This window comes from Agelaius phoeniceus, chromosome 5 (assembly GCF_051311805.1).
Source record: "Agelaius phoeniceus isolate bAgePho1 chromosome 5, bAgePho1.hap1, whole genome shotgun sequence".
NCBI lineage: Eukaryota > Metazoa > Chordata > Aves > Passeriformes > Icteridae > Agelaius > Agelaius phoeniceus.
The window spans coordinates 60,664,241-60,684,551 of NC_135269.1; the positions used below are offsets into that span (position 1 = coordinate 60,664,241).

At 40.3% G+C, this 20,311-nt stretch overlaps 1 protein-coding gene across 2 annotated transcripts in view; it reads left to right on the top strand.

Moving 5' to 3' along the window:
• RELN (reelin) overlaps positions 1–20,311 on the top strand; it is a 284,556-nt gene that overhangs the window by 26,538 nt on the left and 237,707 nt on the right. For both annotated transcript variants that reach the window (XM_077179117.1, XM_054631807.2), the window contains exon 2: positions 19,893–20,003. In XM_077179117.1, the coding sequence (XP_077035232.1) occupies positions 19,893–20,003 (111 nt within the window). The remainder of the gene's footprint in view (positions 1–19,892; positions 20,004–20,311) is intronic.

A 20,311-nucleotide genomic window follows, 5' to 3' on the forward strand; every position in this document is an offset into this window, starting at 1 on the left:
TCAGCTGAGTGAGGGTTTTGGTCTCACAGCTGTGACATTGTGTCCTTACAGTTCCTTTCATGCCTTTTCTCTTAACTTCCCCATATCTTCCTCTCTGTTTTTCATACAAACATGACTCTTTGTAAAGAAATTACCTGTGATAGTTTCATGTGTCTATGTTTGCTCTTGGACAATGATGCTCAGCGCTGGGTATGAAGGGTCCACTTTTGGTTAAAGAGGTTATGTAAAAGACTCTGGCTGCTACTTATGAGCATCTCACCAGAGGACAGAACTACTGCCAGTTCTGGAGTTCACTTCCTGCAATTTTGTGAAATCAGCCAAGGATGATCTCTGGGGCAAGGCTTTGAGCATGCGGAAGTTTTGGTTGTTTGAGGTCTCTGGGAACGAGTGTGGGTTAGCAGGACCACAGAGTGGTGCAAGGACTGAACTGGAGCATCTCTGCTCCTTTTGCTATGTGTGAGCATTTGTGGCAGATTTGGTTGCTAGGAAGGTAATGGTGTTAAATGATGAGGCTTATGTTTGCTCAAAAATAAATGGAAAAGAAAGGTTTGAGACCTTGTCCTGTTTTTTGGGGTTTTTTGTTTGTTTGTTTTGTTTGTTTGTATTTTTGGGGTTTTTTTGTTGTTTTTTGGGGGGAGGTGTGGCAATCACACATCCTCTGAACAGAGAGAGACATAGCTCTCCCAGGCTTCTCCTGGGAAGCTGTGAGAAAGCTCAGAGAAAGAATTAAAAAAATTATTACCTCAATCTCTGCATCTGGCAGGCAATCTCTGTTTGCCAAAGAAGTTTACAAGGAGGAGTTGTCCCTTCTTGACCAATAGGTGAGAAAAGATCCCTAAAGGCCAATCAAGTCTCAGGTCCACCATTACTTCTATAAGAAGTGTGAATTTCTAATAATAAAGTGCTTTTTCATGCCTTCTGATGATAGAGTCTCTGTATCACCTTTGTCTGGCCCCAATACCCCTTCAGTGATAGGGAGGTTTTTTCGAATTTGTTGTTTTCAAAAATAACTCACACGAGAGCCAGGCTATGTCTTGGCTAACAACCTACAAATGCTGATTTTTATGTGCTATCTCTTCAATTATAATTGCTATGGTTCTCTTTGAAATTGCCCTGCTATAAACTTAATACCACTGGTAAATTCAGTTTTGTGGTCTGCAATGAAAATTCAGGCAAAACCATGCATAATGAGAGCAATTTATTGAATTTACCCTGAATTACTAGGGGCAAAGAGATGGGCAGGAGTTCAGGTGTTGCAGAGTCTAAACTCCAGACTCTCAAAGTATATGGAAATGAGCACATGTTCATAATGGAGGCTTTATGCCATTTGTTGTCCTCTTACAATTTCCATCAAACCTCAACAGCTTTGTAGTTTTTTGTCATAGTGTTTTATCTAGGAATTTTCAAAGTATTTTTTTACTTAGAGGTGATAAAGCACAGAATCTCAGAAATGTTTACAATCAAAGCAAGCTTTTTAATAATGGAATCAGCATCATATGTGACTCACTCTCTTCTAAAGAAGTTTTTCATGTTCTCATTTTCAACTTTAATATGCTTTTAAACACTGTGTTATAAAATTACTCATAAATTATTATACAGTTCTTGTATTTAAATTTACCATTTTTGGCAACACCAGAAAATATTTTAGAGTGCTTGCTTTTTACAGTGAGGGAATTTGTGGGCAGCTAAGTATCTCTATCTATGTATATTTTTTGCTTACCACAGCTGGTGTTTTGTAGAAGATTTACTTTACTAACACACTAACATTAATATTCTGCAATGTCTAAAATGCCTTTAGCATGCCATTTACACTCATCTGAGAGATTTCATGAAAGCATGATATTAGTAAGCCTTCATGAGTAATCCATCATGCCTAGGAGACTTAATCAGATTGGACATGTACTTACCCCTGGCTTAATAATTGTTACTTGTGTTATTACTGCCCTTATTTCTGTTTCATCTGTGGTAAAAATGTTCAGAATTTCAGTTGTAGTTCAGCACATTGTAATCGTGGTTATCCACAAAACACAGCACAAAACCTTCAGCCACAATTCAGATTTTATGTGCAGTAAAATCTCTTGCTATCCCTTACAAAGGACTATACAAAAGTTTAATATTTCTTCAGGACTGTTGAGGTAGCAGCATTAAATATTAAAACATTTAAATGTGCAGAACTGATTAATTCAGAATATATCAGAGCTGCTCATAAATGTTTAATATCTGTATTTTGCCTGATTGGATATAATTTAAGCTATGTGCTTCTTCCAGCACTCTAGGACCAGGTACTCATCTTTTATTTCTAGGAATGGTTTAAACATCATTCCTTTTATTACAGGTTAATATTAATGCCTCAACCTTTGGCTGTTATTGTTCATTCTTTTATAGAACCTACTTCAAAATTAATCACCTAAAGTCTGAGAGCAGCTGTTAAAGTTCTTTTTAAGTGTACCTTTCAAAAAATATGGTTCAGTTAAAATTTGTACAACCTCTGTAGGATGAAAGCTGAAATTTTGTCTTTGTAATATTTATGCATTTCCTTAGAAAAGCAGAAATATCTGGGGGGAGTATTGAGTCTATGCAAGTGCTGGATCTAGTTTGAGGTTAAACTTGGACCAGGTTGTAGCTGTATTGGTTCACAGTGAACAAATTACACTAAAGAGCTGAAGAATGAGTGTCAGTATCTCTGGGGGAGAAGGGCTGGTCTGACTGGCGTGTTGGCATGTGGCTGCTGAACCACAAACTGATCAAAACACTCAATGCAGTGGTGAGACAGCCTCATGTGTTTAATGGTGGTCTATGAAACATAGGGATGTGTATGGAAGCCTATAGATCTGTTTGAGACTTAGCTCCAAGCCTGGTCTTATGCCCAAACGCCAGTGTCATTTATCTTCATTAATTTACAACACTAATGCTGTTAAAACTCTCAACAAACAAATCAGCAAATCCTATACAGACAAATTTTTTGTTCCCCAAAACTGTACTGCAACAGCACTCTGCCTGGGAGTATTTCCTGCCCTGGAATTGCTAGAATGAGGAGGAAGGGATGGACCTCATCTTTTAGCTGTTCATTCTGCTGTGGCACTGCAAGGCCCCCACCAGGGCAGAGCCCCACTGGGCGGGAAGGGAAACAAAAACTCTGTAGGAGCTCCTGTCCCAGAGTGGATATGGTTTTGCAGCTCTCCCCAGGAAGCATGCTTAGCATACAGCATTAGCAGAGCTCCACACTAGTTCATTTCCTTGCTTAACATGCTTTAAATTATCTTCACTGCATTTAGTGCTTTATCCTCATCTCTCTGAAGTTAATGGCTGAAGCACCATTGCTTGTAATGAGGCCCAGCTGCATGAGAATGCCTTGAATATAATAAAAGGACTGCCAAGCAATTTGCTGTTGTCCAAGGTAGAAATCTTGCTTTGATGCAGTGCTTTTCCCTTTTGAAAAGTGCTTCTCCACAGTATGAAGCAGAATTCTGGTTCCTGCAAAAAGCAAACTTGAAGTTTAACAGAGAAGAGGATGAGCTCAACAATGGTACAGGTTAACACCCTGTTGTGCATCCAAAAATATCTATTCCAAGAGTGTTTTCTTGACTTAAATGGTTTGGATTTTTTGCTGTCTGCCTTTCTGAGGTAGTTGGATGTAATATATCTCTGTAGCACAGATTTCTCCTTGTCCTTGGAGACCTGTGGGAATGCAAAGGACAGGAGGTAGCACACACTGTCTCATTACAAAGATGTGGGACATGGAAATTGTCCTTGAGTGAGAAACTGGAAGTCTAAAACCAGCATAAATGATATAATATCTATAATATGACCTTTTTTTCTGAGGGATTTTCAAGGTAGATCTTGTTTTGAGATCTGAGACAAGTTCTGTAGCTCTACACTGGTGTGCTCAGAGAGGCTGCCCAATGATAGCTTGGTTTCTTTTTGACTTTGTTCTTCAAGACTTGAGGAACTGCCAAGTTCTCTGTTTTTGACAGGATAATATAAGCAGAAAAATGAATACATTGCCCAAACTGCTTTTGTATGTGAGCTCACAGGAAAACTGTGTTTAGTCATGTTTATTTTAGGGTTAGCAATAACGAAAAATATGTCAGATGTGAAAGAGAAAAAAAAAGTTCTAAGAAGGCATTGCAATGCTTCCAAGTAGAGGCAAATGCCCCTTTGCTCTCTAGGAAATGGAATAAGAGCTGTTCCAGCAGGAATGATTTATAATAGAAAACACAGCTTTTGCAGAATGAAGACCTTACCTGGAAAGTAAGGTTTGACTTTTTAAAATTTGGGGAAATTGGAAAAGAGGAGTCTGACTCAAATTAAATTTTTGTTTTTGTACTTTTGCTTTCATGTTCATTGAATTGAATATGAAATTCACATTTTTCTTTGTCACCTCAAGATTAAGTTGTATTTTTTTGGTATGTAGTATCATCAACTCTGTGATTAGGATCTTACTGCCTTTACTCTATTGGAAGGTTGGATGTTTTAACTAGATTGTAAAAGTTGGAGCATAGTGAAGTGCCTCCCTGAGATGGAGGGACCACCTAGCACAAAGTGTTTGGAAAGGACATTTAGATCTTGATTTAGATCAAAATAGGGGTTTTTTTTCCAGTTCAGTTTAACAAAATGAACTGAAATATTCAATTCCAAACTGAAATGATACTGGAGAAGATCAAAGTATTTGGTTTTCATTGAAAATGGCATAATAAAAATATGTATCATTTATGAATTTGTAAGCCTCCTCAAAGCTGATCATAATTCCCTCTTTTCATATTCAAAGTAAAAATAAATGTTTAAATACTATTGGCACTGCACTATTTCTATTATTTATTGAGGAGACTTATTTAGCAAAATTGCAAATTCCAAGTTTCTTAAGTTTTTGGGTGGGAGAATTCATTTGCCTCTGAACTAAAGTGCTGAAAAGTGTACAGAGGTGGATTTCTAAAACACTCTTTATTGTGTGGATTTTTAAATGTACTTCACTTCATGCTTGCTGACTGCTGCCTATTCTGTGTTTTGAAAGTTCAGTGTACAGTGTATTCCAGCTGATGCACAGACCCCATATATCTGATATCCAGATCCATCTTTCTGTACTCTGCTTATCTGATTCTTCCTACTCGTTCTGTGTGCAACACTGAGGGGGTTAGACAGATGTCAGAGTCATTCTTTGAATCAACTGTGGGATTTAAGACAGAAGTGGAAGACAATATTGAATATATTTATGAATATATGGTTCCCCAGAAGCATGCTACTTATATTTATTTATGCCTAATTTCTTCATAGCAATAGATCTGTATGAAGTGGCATGGATACTTTTATTAATGTCTGGCCATTCCTCTGTGCTTTAATTACTGAGTTAGAGGGAGACATTGAGGGTGAACCAGAGACTTCTGCTATTTTTTTTCTCAACATGTTTGACTTCTCAGAGTCCAAGTTCAAGCATTGCAGGTTGACAGTGGTGTTACTTGTTGAGCCAGGAGCTGGAACAGAATGCTAAATGTTCCTCTTCCATATTTAGGCACATGTTTCTTTTCAATGGTTGCTCAGAATTTTTTTTTTTTTTTTTTTGCAAGTGTAGATATCTGCTGGTGCAAATACCTGGAGTATTTTCTCCTCCTAGTTACTCTGTGGGAAAGGATGTTGGGATTTATACCCATCACAACATACTGGTGTCACTTTTGCCCAGACCTTAGTAACTCCTGAGAGGAATCTGATAGAGGTCTGTCCAATCTGGCACTGGAACAGGGGGCTGAAAGAAGAACTTCACCCTTTAGGTAAGATGTTGACCAGCTGGTACATTTGCATTAATGGCCTATGTTATTGTAGGTGTCTGCTGTTACTGGGGGCTTATCTGGTGACACTCTTCATTCACTGATGTAAAGACATGCCACAGAACAGGAGACAGAATGACCAGCAGATCTCTATGGGTTTAACTGTGTTCCCAGTGATATATTTTGCCTTGTCCAGTCAGTGGTGTTTGGATCAAATAGACTTGATTTACTTAATCACTTGCTTTCTTAATTTGGTTTGTTGGCAGTTTTTCCAGGGGGGCTGTTTAGTTTCTTTGTTTCACTTTTAAAATTTTCATTGACAAACTGATGAAGAAATGCTAGGAAGATAAAAAAGTCTTCATTTGTTTTTTTTTTTTCTGACAGAGATGTGCTAGTTATCATGCTTCTTGGCTAGTTTGGCTTCTTGCTGAGGACACCAATACAAGTTATTCTGGCAATTAGTTTAGTTCTTCCTATTGCTAATAATCTCTTGTCTAGAGAGTGGCTGTGCTATTTGCACAGCTTAGCTTGCCAGGTGACTGACTTTCCCACCGAGTAACTGTGCTTTTTGAGCCTTTATAAATATATTTACCATTTTACCCTTTCCCTCTCCTATAATAATATGCAGAACCTCACCTATTCTAGAGGTACTTCTTAGTAATTGTCTCCTGTGGGACGTGATGACCTCTGTGACACAGCAGTGCACAAGCCAGGGAGCTGCAGGCTTGCAGCAGTCCAAGGCAGGCGGCTGTGGGATTTATTTTCCAGAGAGCCAAGTGCCTCTTTTTGTTCTAACAAGATATGAGTCATAGCAGGGACATGGCTGTGAATACTTATAGCTTTCACTGGGATGTGCAGAGCAGAAGGAATTTCAGTATGGAAAGAGGACATGAAGTGATTTGTTAAAAATCCCTTATTTGCTGGGGGATTTGTACTGGTGTTATCTGGGATAGTTAGGCACACCAGGGACAAGAACCATGCTGTTCCTCTTTATTTATTTATTTATTTTTTTAAGAACAGAAAGTGACCACTTGGGAAATTGCTGCATTTATAAAGTATTTAGCAAGCAACTAACCGATAATGACAAGTTCAACACAAGTCACTGTGCTGACTGTATGTTTTGGTGTGTGCATGGTTTGGCTGGTTGCCTAATCAGAATGTTGGACTCAGACTTTTTTGTGAACATTTAGGGGTGGTAAAGTATATGTTACCTGTCTAGAAACAGGAGTGTAGAAGGAGCCTGTTTTTATCTTCAGATCCAACCCTTAGCCCAAGCAAAATAGAGAGAAAAATCCACTTTGAGGATTTTCCCCCAGAGTCCTATCAAATATTTCATAATCACAACCTTCCACTGTGCTGGTGTTCCAGCCCTCTCTTTCTTGTTCAGTATTTGACCATTTTAACAAACCTAACACAAAGAGCTAACAGCTCTTGCTGAAGTGATGTACCAGGAGCCATACCCTTCCTGAGGGAGCTGCCAGACACTTGGGATGCTCAGCCTTGACAAACCACACTGTGAGGAATTCCATGGTAAAGAATAAGCATATGTATTGTCTGACTGTCCCTGTCTCTGCCCCTGACCCATTTAGCCACATAACCATAAAGATGAGACAAACAGATGCCACTGAGTTTTAATATTGATCTTACGTTAGGAATTTTATTTCTTAATCACATCATTTTCATCCAACTCAATTTTCATTAGGTGTTTATATGTGTCAGAGGACTAGTGAATGTTTTTCTTATTTTTTCAGATTCTTTTCCATGTTGTTCTGATTCGAACCTTTAGAAACCAGTATTTTTTATTGATTTCAACTTGCAGCATTAATATACAATGTATGGTCAAAGGATTGCATTAACATTTGTTACAGCCCAGCCATTCATATGCCAGAATTCAGTATCACAGACTCACCAGGTTTGAAGAGACCTTTAAGATAATCAAGTCCAACCCATGCCCCAGCACTAAACCATGGCACTGAGTGCCACATCCAGTCTTTTTTTAGACACATCCCAGGATGGTGACTGCACCACCTCCTGTGGCAGACCATTCCAGAACTTTATCTCTCTTTCTGTAAAAAACTTTTTCCTAATATCCAGCCTATATTTCCCTTCATGCAGCTTAAGACTCTCTCTTTTCATTCTGCCCGTTGCTGCCTGGAGAAAGAGACCAACTCTACCTGGCTACAGCCACCTTTCAGGGAGTGTAGAGAGTGATAAGGTCACCCCTGAGTCTCCTTTTCTCCAGGCTGAGCACCCCCAGCTCCCTCAGTGGTTCCTCACAGGGTTTGTGTTCCCAGCCCCTCTCCAGCCTTGTTGCCTCCTCTGGATGCTCAAGCTCTCAATGTCCTTCCCAAACTGAGGGGCCAGAACTGGACACAGCACTCGAGGTGTGCCCTCACCAGCCCTGAGTACAGGGGAAGGATGGTTTTCCTGCTCCTGCTGGCCACACTATTCCTGGTAGAGGCCAGGATGCCCTTGGCCACCAGGGCACTCTGCTGGCTCATGTCCAGCTGGCTGTCACCAGCACCCCCAGGTCCCTTTCTGCCTGGGCACTGTCCAACCACACTATCCCCTGCCTATAATATTATAGGGGGTTATTGTGGCCAAAATGCAGGACTTGGCACTTGGACTTTAATTAAACTTCATCCTGTTAGACTCAGCACATCCATCCAACCATTCTAGGTCTGTCTGCAGAGCCCTTCTAACTTCCAATAGCTGGACACACACTCCCAGCTTGGTGTCATCTGTAGATTTACTAATGACAGGCTCAATACCCTCATCCATGTTGTCAATAAAAATATTGAACAGAACTGGTCCCAGCACAGAGCCCTGAGGGACACCACTGGTGACTGGCCCCAGCTGGATGCAGCACCATTCACCACCCCCTCTGGGCCTGGCCATCCAGCCAGTTCCTAACCCAGCAAAAAGTGTTCCTGTCCAAGCTGCGGGCTGCCACTGCAAATATTACTTTGTATTTAATATAAACCCATATATTTAACCCAATTTAATATTTTTCCCATATAAATCCTCATTTGATCCATTCTTTAACCTAAAATGTCAGTCTCTAGGCTATTTAGTAGTATTGTTCCAGTTTATAGATGGGGGCTCTGTAGCTTTTTTTAAATAGCATTCTGCACCAACTAAATGAGGGACTGTACTTAGGCAGAATTATTTTGTTGCATGAATCATACATACAAAATTAAATCACATTTTTGAACTCGTGTCCGTTCCCATAATAATTCCCATAATAAGTATGATGTATTTTGGGCCTCTTCCTTCTCTTCATGGTTCTCAGCAACTTTCAGTGCATCTCAGTCTTTACTTTTCCATGCACATTTTTTTATTTTCTCCCTTCTATTCAGGATACTTGTGGACTCTTACCCCCTTCTCCCCAGAGTCTACAGCCAACCCTCCCAGAGCCTGACTTGGTAAAATCTTTGGGTCTGACAGGCTGCAAGTCAGACTCTGCTGACTGTGCTGGGCACATCTGTTGTGCAGAAAGGACTCTGAGATGAGCAGTTTGGGTGAGGAGGATGATGTTCTGCATACCTACACCCAGGCAGATGAATCCCAAGTCTTGTATTATAAAAATACCTGTGTGTCCCTTGGACAGCTGCTATATTGGTTGCCCAACATATTTATACTGCAAAGCACCAGGTTATTTAAGGTCTCCTATTTCTGCAGTCCATTAAGCAATCTTGTTAAGCTGTGGTTTAATGAAGACAAGCACAAATATATTAAAGATAAATGGAGTCAGAAATTTTATAGCTCACTCTTGTTCATGAGTTAACTATAAGACAATGCCAGCTTTCATTTGAATTATATCACACAAGGACTCCACTCTGAGGAGGGAGGACTGTGGCTGATAAGGAAGAAGTGTCATTGTCATGGTTTGATGCCTGAACTTAAAAGTGGTCAAAATGATAATGGGAGCTTATTAGGAAGGTAACAGCATCATATATACACATATACACACACCATGCTGCTCAAAGTAGTACAATTTAATGCTGTATTACTTAAAAATGAAGGTAGTGGTGAGGAACAGAGGCAAAAGTAATGCAGACTTTGTGGAACAGGATATTGGAAGTGAATTTCAAAATATATCACCTTGATGCTAAGCATGAGTAAAACATAAAATCACCACATTGAACCTTAGGAATTATGAGGAAAGGAGTGAAGACTGAAACAACTAGCATCACTTTTACCACTGGGTTTGCATTACAACATTATATACAGATTTCTGTGTCATGGATGCATCTGGTTGGCTCTGCTTCCAAAAACTATAGTAAAACTAGCTGATGATGATAGAGAGAACATCTTCCTGTGTAATAGGAAGCTAAAGTAAGTTTCCTTAATTTTGGAAAAAGGATAGTTGAGAGTTGTGAAAGTTATCTATAAATGTTGAATTCTGTTGATAAAGCAAACACTGAAAATAGAGTAATTCCGAGAAAACAGAACTTAAAAATAAGGAAAAACATTTTCACACATTATATAAACAAATGGTAGAGCTCCTTGTCACCTGAAGCTGTAAAGTATAAACTGACTGTGGCTTCATTCAATCCCCTTACCCTGGTCATTGATAAGGACATTAAAAAGGAGTGGTCCCAATACTGGGCCAGGGGAGCACCACTTGCACTGGCCACCACACTTTGGGCTCAGCCATCCAGTTTTTCACCCAGTGAAGAGTGCACCTTTCCAAGCCATGGGCAGCCAGATGCTTCCTTGTTCTCCAGAATCTCTTGAACTCCTGCATTTCATGATATCTGCTCATCATAATTCATGTGTCTGTAAGAGGATTTGTGCTACTTTAGCCTGAGGTAAACATGTTCAAGAATCTGGTTTTAGAGGGTGTGCTTCCTTAGCTAGAATTAAGACAAAAGATCTTGCAAATGTTTAGATATTACTGAGTTATAATAAATGCCTAGTAGATAATGAGACTTACTCTCTTTTCAAGCCAGCCTTCATTTTCTCTTTTAATGCTATTGTTAATTGTGTATTGAGAGGTTGTTTGCCTTTTGAGGACAGCAGAATAAAAGGATTTACCAAACTCTTCTGAAAATCTGCACTGTGCAGAAATATTCAAACCTTCTAAATAATTTATTGAGAGCACAGCCAACAATATGAAATTTTCATGTATGGGTATCAAACAGGCAACCTCACATAAACTTGAAAGGCGTGAAAAATAAGGTTAGGCTTCAAAATGGGGGGTCAATAGTCTCAGGCTTAGAGTGATAAAAAGGTAATCACAATAACATTTAATCTGTTTTTAAGAAAAATTTGATGTTGATGCTTTTCATAGAAGCATGACAGCATTTGGCTTCAAAACTTAATAAAGGAGAATGATGATTGCTGAATAAAGACACAAAACAGTTCCAACATACACCAGTACCCAGGATTGTTTAATGCCCTATGTAGCTGGTGAGGTTTGGGAAAGATCATCAGCCCTTCCCATCTTCTCCTGGGACTTTGGATAAGAGAAAGCATATACTACCACTGACAAAGTAGGTTTCACAATCATTTGAGTCTAACCATCATGTGCATACTGTTAAAGCACATTTTACTGGCTTTTATGTCTTGCTGATAACTCTCATGTTTACAGTATTTGTTGCCTGGAGGTGCATTTCAATAAATGATATGATTGGGTTTGTGTTTCTTAAGCTAAAACTATAAATAACTGTCCTCTCCAATCATTACAGGAAATGCTATTTTGATGATTTTTCTTGTTTTGGCTATGGCACACAACTTAATTCAGTGGTTAAATGTTTAGAGACATAGCTGATGTACATTTTAGTGAAACACATTTTGTTTGATATTCAGGTTATTGTGTTTACTGCTTAAACTCCATTAATACTATTCAGGCCTCTGTGAAATATCAAATGGAATAACAGGCATTTGCTGATACCCTTTGGAGTGTTTTGGTACTACAAGGGCTTGCTAAGTTGCTAAGCACTAGTGATATGTTTGGCATAACACAAGAAAGAATATAGTCATTGTCTCTGATGCCCCCGGGTGAGCTCTGGGTTCTGGGATGCTTCATTCCTGCTCAGTTCCCTCTGATGTGGGCAAGAGTTGGACATTTTAATAGAAATTGGATAATTAAGTTACTCTGTGTGAATGGCTCTTGGTGGGAATAATCTCAGTTTAGCCATCTTCAGTGTTGACATCTACAGCTGAGCTTTACAGTCTGGGCTCCCTTTATAGTCAGTGAGGAGAATCAGACATTTCTGGAGTGTGATTCATCTGGTCTGTTTTAAACATCAACATTAGGGTGAGATTTACAGCCTAAATGGGGTGACATAAATAGATGTGATGTTCTCTGGAGATTTATATAGCAGTAGCACATATTCACTGGGCCACTGACTGAAACCTCCATCTCTCCTTCTAAGAAGGCTGCCCCAAAAAAAGAGAGGATGTGCCTCTCTCTGTGCCAGCTGATAGTCCCTTTTTCCCACATAAAATGCAATGCCTGTAGCTAAGGGACCGTGGCTGGGCCACACAGGCACTGGAGTTTAAAATATTTTAAACCAATATTTTGTTGGGAAATTCAGATTTGAATCCTCTTACCCAGGTTAGAGCCTTAATTGCCCATCTGTTGGTTATAAGCAGGCAGCTATGACAGCAGCCAGTCTTACCTCTCCTCTGTCAGGTCTCTGGGCTGTGCCAACACATTTGGTGATGCCAGCTGGAATAAAGCACCTCCCTGCTCAATGTGGCCAAGTTTCTGGTGGCTTTGAATATGGTCAGAAATGTATTTAAGTTTGGGATTTTGATACATAGGAAGTCAGACTCTTGAGTCTCACATTGGAAGCCTGTTCACAGGTTTAACCATGGAACTCTTCACTTTTAGTGAGATGGCAGCTCTGAAGCATCTTGGACCATGTAAACAAATATGACCAATTCCTTATAGTTAAGGAATACAAGAATAAACACTTTTTATATTGCTGCTGATGTCATTCTCACTGTCTTGTTAAGAACTTTCAAAAATATAAGTAATGTCTCTGCAAATAGTTCTTTCACAAGACTGATAGGCTACTCTTTGCATCAATGACAAATGATGTCTCTGGATATCACATTACAGACATCTTGCCACACATCTGCAATCTATTTTCAGTTCTCTGTTGCTCATTACCAATTTAGGAAAGGATTTGAAAAGCTATAAAGACACAGAGATTTGATGGAGCACGGGGCAGAAGAACTGAAACTATACTGTAACAAAAAGCAAGGCCAAATAAGACTTTTAAACAGTCTAGTACAAAGTTCAAAACTTGTGCATTTTTCCTCCCCTCCACCTGAGGGTAATTGCTAACTGGAATAACTGGTGAGGGCATCACAGGTTAGAGATGGTGCTGCTCTGTGCAAGAACTTCAAGGGAAGCTCACTGGTGTTTTACTGTGAATTAAGTGTTTTGGTTGTGGGCTTCAGAAAACCAATACCTAAGTGAGAATGCTTGCAGTTGTAAGACTGCAAGTCTGTTTACTTAACCACACTGAAATGTCTTTTTTCTGCTCTCTTCCACCTACTTGGGGAAAATCAAAACAAGTATGAGTAAGAATCCTGTGGGCTTTCCGCTTTTGTTGCTGAATGATGTGTAGACCTGTGATTCATACTGTTCTTGCATGTCTGCCTGGTGCTCATATTTGAAATAGCTGTATAATTATGAATTTCTCGATTTTGTTTTCTTTTGAAAGCAAAGTATGTCTGCGAGCCATAAAAATTAGTTTGATGTCAACATGCAATTCACTAGTCTTTTAAAAATTTCTTTTTTAGTAATTAGGTTCTGAGTGCAATTCAGTATATACACTTTGTGGATTCTTGTGGTAATGTATTCTCCACCATTCACTTAGTACAAGTACATTTATCAGCACACTCTTTGGAAAACATGCCTGTAAAACTCTACCTGAGTATTTATAGATTTATAATCACTGTGGTGTCTTAACAGTTGCCCTTAAACAAGGCAGCAGGGTTTATTCTCTTCTTGCTAGCAATTTAAGCTGCAGTTGGTATTTCAGGAGCAGTCTGGTATTTTAAGGATTTGGACTTGGTATTATCTGTGCCCTGAGAGCACTGCATGCCTGGATGGGTCACCTGGGTTTGGCATTGCATGAGGGTGGCAGAAAGGTTCTATTGCCTAAAAAAGAGAACAAAATTGGGAAGGGACAAAGAACATCTTCCCTATGCTGAGGAGACTGAGGGGGGACACAGCAATCTACACTTTCCTCACGAGGGGCAACAGAGGGACAGACCCTGATCTCTGCTCTGCAGTGACCAGGGACAGGACCTGAGGGAATGGCCTGAAGTTGTGCTGGGGGAGGTTTAGGTTCAGCATTGGGAGAAGGTTCTTCCCCCATAGGGTGGCTGGGCTCTGAACAGGCTCCCCAGGGCAATGGTCACAGCACCAGCCTGACAGAGCTCAAGAAGCATTGGGACAATGCTCCTGGGGAGTGATGTGACTCTTGGGCATGGTGCTGTGCAGAGCCAGGAGCTGGACTTGATGATCCTGGTGGGTCCCTTTCAATTCAGCATACTCTATGAATGTAGTGTGGCACTGACAGTCCTTGCTGTTGGTCTCCATTCCTTTGCAGGATGCTGCAGCACAGTGAAGGGACAGAGCCCTCTCTGAACAGTGCCATTGCACACCTGACTTGCAGAGGCTGGTATATTTTTTTAGGAGTGAAGCCAAAAAACCCTCCAAAAACATTACTTCAGTATAAATAATTTTATTTCCTAAGAGGATGGTTTCCAGCCATGACTCAGGTGTGTGATTATGCAATATTACAGTGTTATAGGGAACTGGCTTTGACCTTGAGAAGAGCTTTAAAAAGTGCCTGTCATTGCTTTGATGCAAGAAAGCCTCATTTCAGGAGTCCATTCTCTGTGGTGATTTCACACACCAGAATTATTTTCTGTTTTGTCTATGGTATGCAGAAGTGCAGTTTTACACTGTGGCCGTGTCTTGACTCACTTAAGACGTGTGTGAGGATCAAAGATCTTTGCCTTTATAAATTCCTTCTTGTACTCTGTGATTGTCATCAACAGCAGCTGCAAATTCTGTGGAATTTCTGTATCTTTTAACCCTCTTAGTGGCATTCAGCTGGTGCTGAAGAGCAGCCAAAATAGGTAAGACCTGTCAGTGGCAGCTGGCTCCTGAGATCATCCCCTCCCTCCACCTGGCACTTTTTCTACTTTTACAGTTTAGATGCATTGGCTGTATTTTGAGTATTTTGAATATCAGTCAAAATACAGCCTTTTTGGAGAGTAGATCAGTCCCTTGAGAGAATGTAAGGCAAATTTTATGCAATTACTTACATGGATTAATAGATTTCTATAATCGTATGCAGTATGTGTGGCATACAGCAGTGGAAAACAGTGAAAATTATGTTTATAAGAACAGCATTCATTTCTGATAAATATTTGACTATACTTACAGTTCAATCTCCACTTGGTCTTTCTTGTTATGCTGCTATCTCCACCTGTGGTATAATTTCAGCAGCATCTTTGCCAGCCTCCTCCTTCCCGACCCACTTCCTCCTCGAGACATGTCAGCTCCTGGCATTGCCAGGGGCTCTGCTGTTCCTTGTCCCACGGGAAGCACCAGGGCTCTCAGAGAACCTTGTCATGCAAAATGAAAGGCTGCTCCAGCCAAGGCTGCTGCATGCCCTCCCTTCCCAAGGAAACAGCACCAAAGCTTCCCAGAGATGGTGGCCTGGGCAGGGTGAGGCCAGTCTGGGTGCCTGCCAAGCCAGCCCTGCTCGCACTGAGCACAGCAACTGGGATGTGCTGAGTGTGCAGGAGCTGCAGGCAGCAACTCCCTGTGATTTTTGGTGCAAAATTGAGCTGAGGGCCTCATGATTCTCAGAAAGACATTTTGTGACTGCTGTCCTTGTACAGAAAGAAGAGTAGGGCAAAACAGCACCAGAGGATTCTTCAATGGTGTTTCCCAGCCCCAGTCTGATTTCTTTTTCATGGAGCCATTTCCTAGGCTTTTACAAAATAAACTGGAGTTATTCACTAATCCATGTATTCCTATTCATGTGTTTTGCGGACAGGAATGTTTCATATCCATCATGCAAACACTGTTCACTTGATAGGAGGTGGACTAAGAGTAGACAGTGGACTTCTTTCCTGGCTGCTGACCAGCATGTGAGGCTGACCCACACTTTGCTGCTGGGTTTTACACCTGGTCTCTCTTCCCAGTTATTATGTGAGTCCCTCACACTGAACCTTTCTAGGATTTCCAGGCTACGGGTGCAGATCCCATCTGCTTTTCATCACCTTCTCTTGGCTCCTTTCTCCAGCTGCGGTCCCCTCACCCCCATCGCTCCCCATTTTCTCTCCAAAAATTTCCCTATTCCCTGTTCTGGTTCCAGTCACCACCTCTTCCAGCCTAGTTCACTTTTGCCCTCAGGTCTACTTTACTGTCCTCCTGAGTTTAAGATATTGGTGATGGTATTGGTCAAACTTTTGGAACAACTTTGTGACATTTTGCACATTTCTCAACATTTCGAGAAGTGGGATTTTGATGAATTGAGTCTTCTCACAGAAGGCTTAGACTTTTGATAAAGATCACTCTCTTTCCCCTTTCTCTCCAGCCAGCAGATATGACTTCCTACTTTAAAACACTGAGTGAGAAACTTTCCAGATCAAAACATCATCAAAAATGATATCTTCACAAAGCCTTCTTCTCCAACAAAGCAGTATAACTGGACTGAAATATTTTTCATGGGACTTTTTTCAGTGAGCTTTTATTAGTCAGAGAGTGCTAAGAGTACTAAGTGAGGACAGAGTTTGAAGAAATATTTAGATACTAAAAATGAAAATGTCTTCGTTGAGCATATGTGAACTCTGACTTTTTTTTAATGTGGGTATATATATATATATATATAATATAATTTGTCCAAACTTGGAGAAACACTGTCATGCTTCAGAGCAGAAGAATTGATGAAAGCAAAAGTCAGTGGAATTTTTCATCCAGGGCAACATATTCTCCTCTAACCTCACCTCAGAAATGAAATGTTTTGACTGAAATTCCTTCTTCCTTAAAAAATTAAATCATCTGAGGGAGACACCATGAAAAACAAACCAACCAAAGTAGTCCAGGGGGGTAAATATCTCAGGAACTGAAAATAGAAGTGTTGAGCAACTCTTCAAGTAGTTACCACCTTTGCCTCTAACATTTGCAGTGTGATCAGTATGTTGTTCCAAAATGCATTTTTTGGGAAGATGTTCTCAGTCTCTCCTGCTGGACTATTTCAGAGCAGTTGAGGGCTTCCTACCTTCTCTCTGAGGGGTGCAGGGTCCAGCACACCCCTGCCCAGCCACCCATCCCTCCTCAGTGCTTCACCCACCAAATTCTCCTCCCAGAGAAGGGTCTTGTGGAGGATGGAGCAGTGCCTGCTTGGGCTTGTAGATGGCACCTGATGCTGTGTTGTCCCTCGGGTGCCATGGGGCAGCACTGGGGCAGTGCCAGAGCCCCCCTTGCCTGCCCAGCCCTGGCTGCTCTGTGTCCTTCCAGATGTTTCCCAAAGTCCCAGTGGGTCATGGCATTGGTCCTTGCTTCTCTAGTGGCAGATATTTGACATCAACTGCATATGGCGTGAGCCAGTGTACAGGCACAAACAAAGCCTGGTGGAGGGAACCTTCTTGTTCTTTTGGAAGAGGAATTTAGGACCCCACAGTAACAAGCCCTAGCCCCTATATAAAATCACAGTCCCATTGCTGGGCTATGCATTAGCACAGCTTTCCTGTTCTTGGTCGTTATCACTTGGCATACTGTGTGTTTTCTTTTATTTTATGGGAATTTGATGTATTTCAACAGTGGGTAGAAAAAAAATCATCACTGAGAATGTCATGATTAATTTTTTTCTCTTGAAGAACTATGGAATTATTCTGAAATGTGTGACACATGTGTAATAACAGCCTAGTGCTCTGTTTTTAAAAAATGTGCTAGAGGCCTTGTGCAGTTTCCCAGAGGCTTAATGAGGGAGCCATACTGTGTTGGAAATTTTTCAACAATAAAAATTGACCTATTACATGCTTATGTAAAATGGGGGTTGACAATCACACAAATATGTCCAAAGTCAAATACAGGCATTGTGAAATATCACTTCTTTCCCACAGAGAAACTGGTCACCTGTTCACAGTAGGCTTTTGCATTATATCCTATCCAGTAAAGAATAAGATGCTTCCCTACAGGGAAACAAAATGGCAGCAAAGTACTGGCCCAGTGCCCTTCTATCCGTGCTTTTCACTGACTCTTTTGCCAAGTCTTCAAAAATAACACATAGGCATACTTTTCAACATATGTTTTTCCTCTCTGTAGGTTTAAAGGCATAAAGGGAAGAAAAGGTCGTGTATTTATTCACCACTTCATCATCAAATGCAGAAAAAATTCATTGTTTGCTTGTTTGATTTTATTTTACTCTCCTTAATACATCTTTTATTTTTTTAAAAAATCTAGAGTCCTTTGCTGTTCTTTTAACGTGTATCAGAAGTAGCCTGTTCTTTAAAAATGAACATATGGCTCTGAACCTGCATCTGAATTCAGGGAAGTGTCTATAGCAAAACACTGAAATTTGGAGTCATGGGAGCAGAAAAGTTTGATTCAGGGTTTATTCAGTGTAGTATTGAATAATCAAAGAAAAGAAGATCAACACAAAGAGTTGAAGAATAAACTAAACATGGTAAATACTGCTCCTCTGCTCAAAGTAAATTAAGCTACTTTCAACATTTTTAATATTTTTTAGAATATTAAACACTAATTTTAAGCCAAATGTGTACCACAGAGGAAACACTGACTTTTAGGACTTAAGGAACCCATCAGTTTCTCTGTTGAATCTGTATCACCAATGACTGTCCTAACAGTGACCTTGGAGTACTATCCTTCACTTTCCTGGTGAACCTTCCTTCACTTTCACTGCCAGTCACTGGCTCATGATGTCCCCAGCCAAAGAGGGAAATACAGGGAGGTAGAATGTGATTTAGGAGTGATCACAGTTTATCAGCAGTCCCTGACAAGCACTGATGTCTCCAAGTTAAGGGAATAGAAAGGATTGAGGTATGAAGCAGAATGACCGAGGTCTGGATGCATCGTCAGTGTAAGAGGCTACAAGTCATAAGACTCTTCTTCAGTAGAGAGAGCTTTTTGTTGTTTTATTGATCTTCATGTGGTTGGTGACTGCCCAGACCTCTGATTTTTAGGGGTTTCTCTGCAGGGCCTCTCTGTCTTTGAAGGAGTCAACAGCTCCTCCTGGTTGTTTATTGTCTCCGGATTCGCTCAGTATCCCTTCAGTCCTGTGCCCAAACCATTTATGAAGATGTGGAAGAGCACAGGATGGAACCCTGTGGAGCCCCACCAGTGACAGGTCCCCAGTCTGATGTCACCCATTCTCTGTAACCTTTGTGCCCAACCTGTGAGCCACTGATGTGTTCATCCAGCCATGTGCTGGACATTCTGTGCAGAAGGATCCTGTGAGAGACAGTATCAAAAGCTTTGCTGAAATTCAAAAAGGGTACATCAACTGGCTTCCCTTGTGTGGTTACCTTGTCAAACACACCAAAGTAAAAATATGAAAATTAGTGTGTACAAGAATTGAATAAATGTTGCAATAATTTTCAATTCTAATAAAGAATGTATAGATTCCAATGTTACTTGTAGTTTCTATTTGGATGTTTTCTGCTATTACTTAAGAATCTCTTAAAAATGCATTCCTGAGCTATTTAAATACACACAATCTGTAATGTTTCAGATGCCCATGCAACTTAAATGTATAACACTATAATAAGCATGATAACTGTAACTTGGCAGTCTATTTAGATCCAGAAAGAACAATACCATAATCCTGGTTATTTCATTGTTTTTACTACAGTTTAATGTCTGGACAATTGCTTACAAGCCATATATTCCAGTGTGTTATTTTCTAACTCATTGTGCATTTCTTGAATATCATGGTTTATCCTCCTGGCAAAGGCAACTTCTCAAGCACCAACTGAAAGTAAAGTCGCATAAATATTGGGGAAATTCAGATGGATTCACTGGACTGCATGGTGGGATCTCATTCAAGAGCAAGAGCTTGCTCACAGAAAGTGTGTGATATCTTAACCAGAATATTTACACATATTTTATTTCTCTCATTTCAGTGACTATTTCGACAAGTACCTTCTTTGATGGCTTACTGGTAACTGGGCTCTACACATCTACCAGTGTTCAGGCTTCCCAGAGTGTTGGTGGTTCCAGTGCTTTTGGATTTGGTAAGTCCAGTGCAATTTACCTTCTGCAACCCAGGGCAGTGAGTACTGGGTTGTACAGAGGACATCAGTAGCAAGACAATTACTGGAACAGGTTAATTTAGACTGAGTAATCAATAATACATGGAAGTCAGTGGGAGTCAATGAGATAAAGCAGTGGCAGCTTTTAGGAAGCTTTTATTGCTTCTTGTACCATCTTCACCTTTGCTCAATGCTGAATAATATGAATTTTAAGAAAGAAAAGCCTCAGCAGATAAATTGTTTTAAGCAGCCATTTCTAAATTGTGTGACATTTTGTATAAACTAAAGCA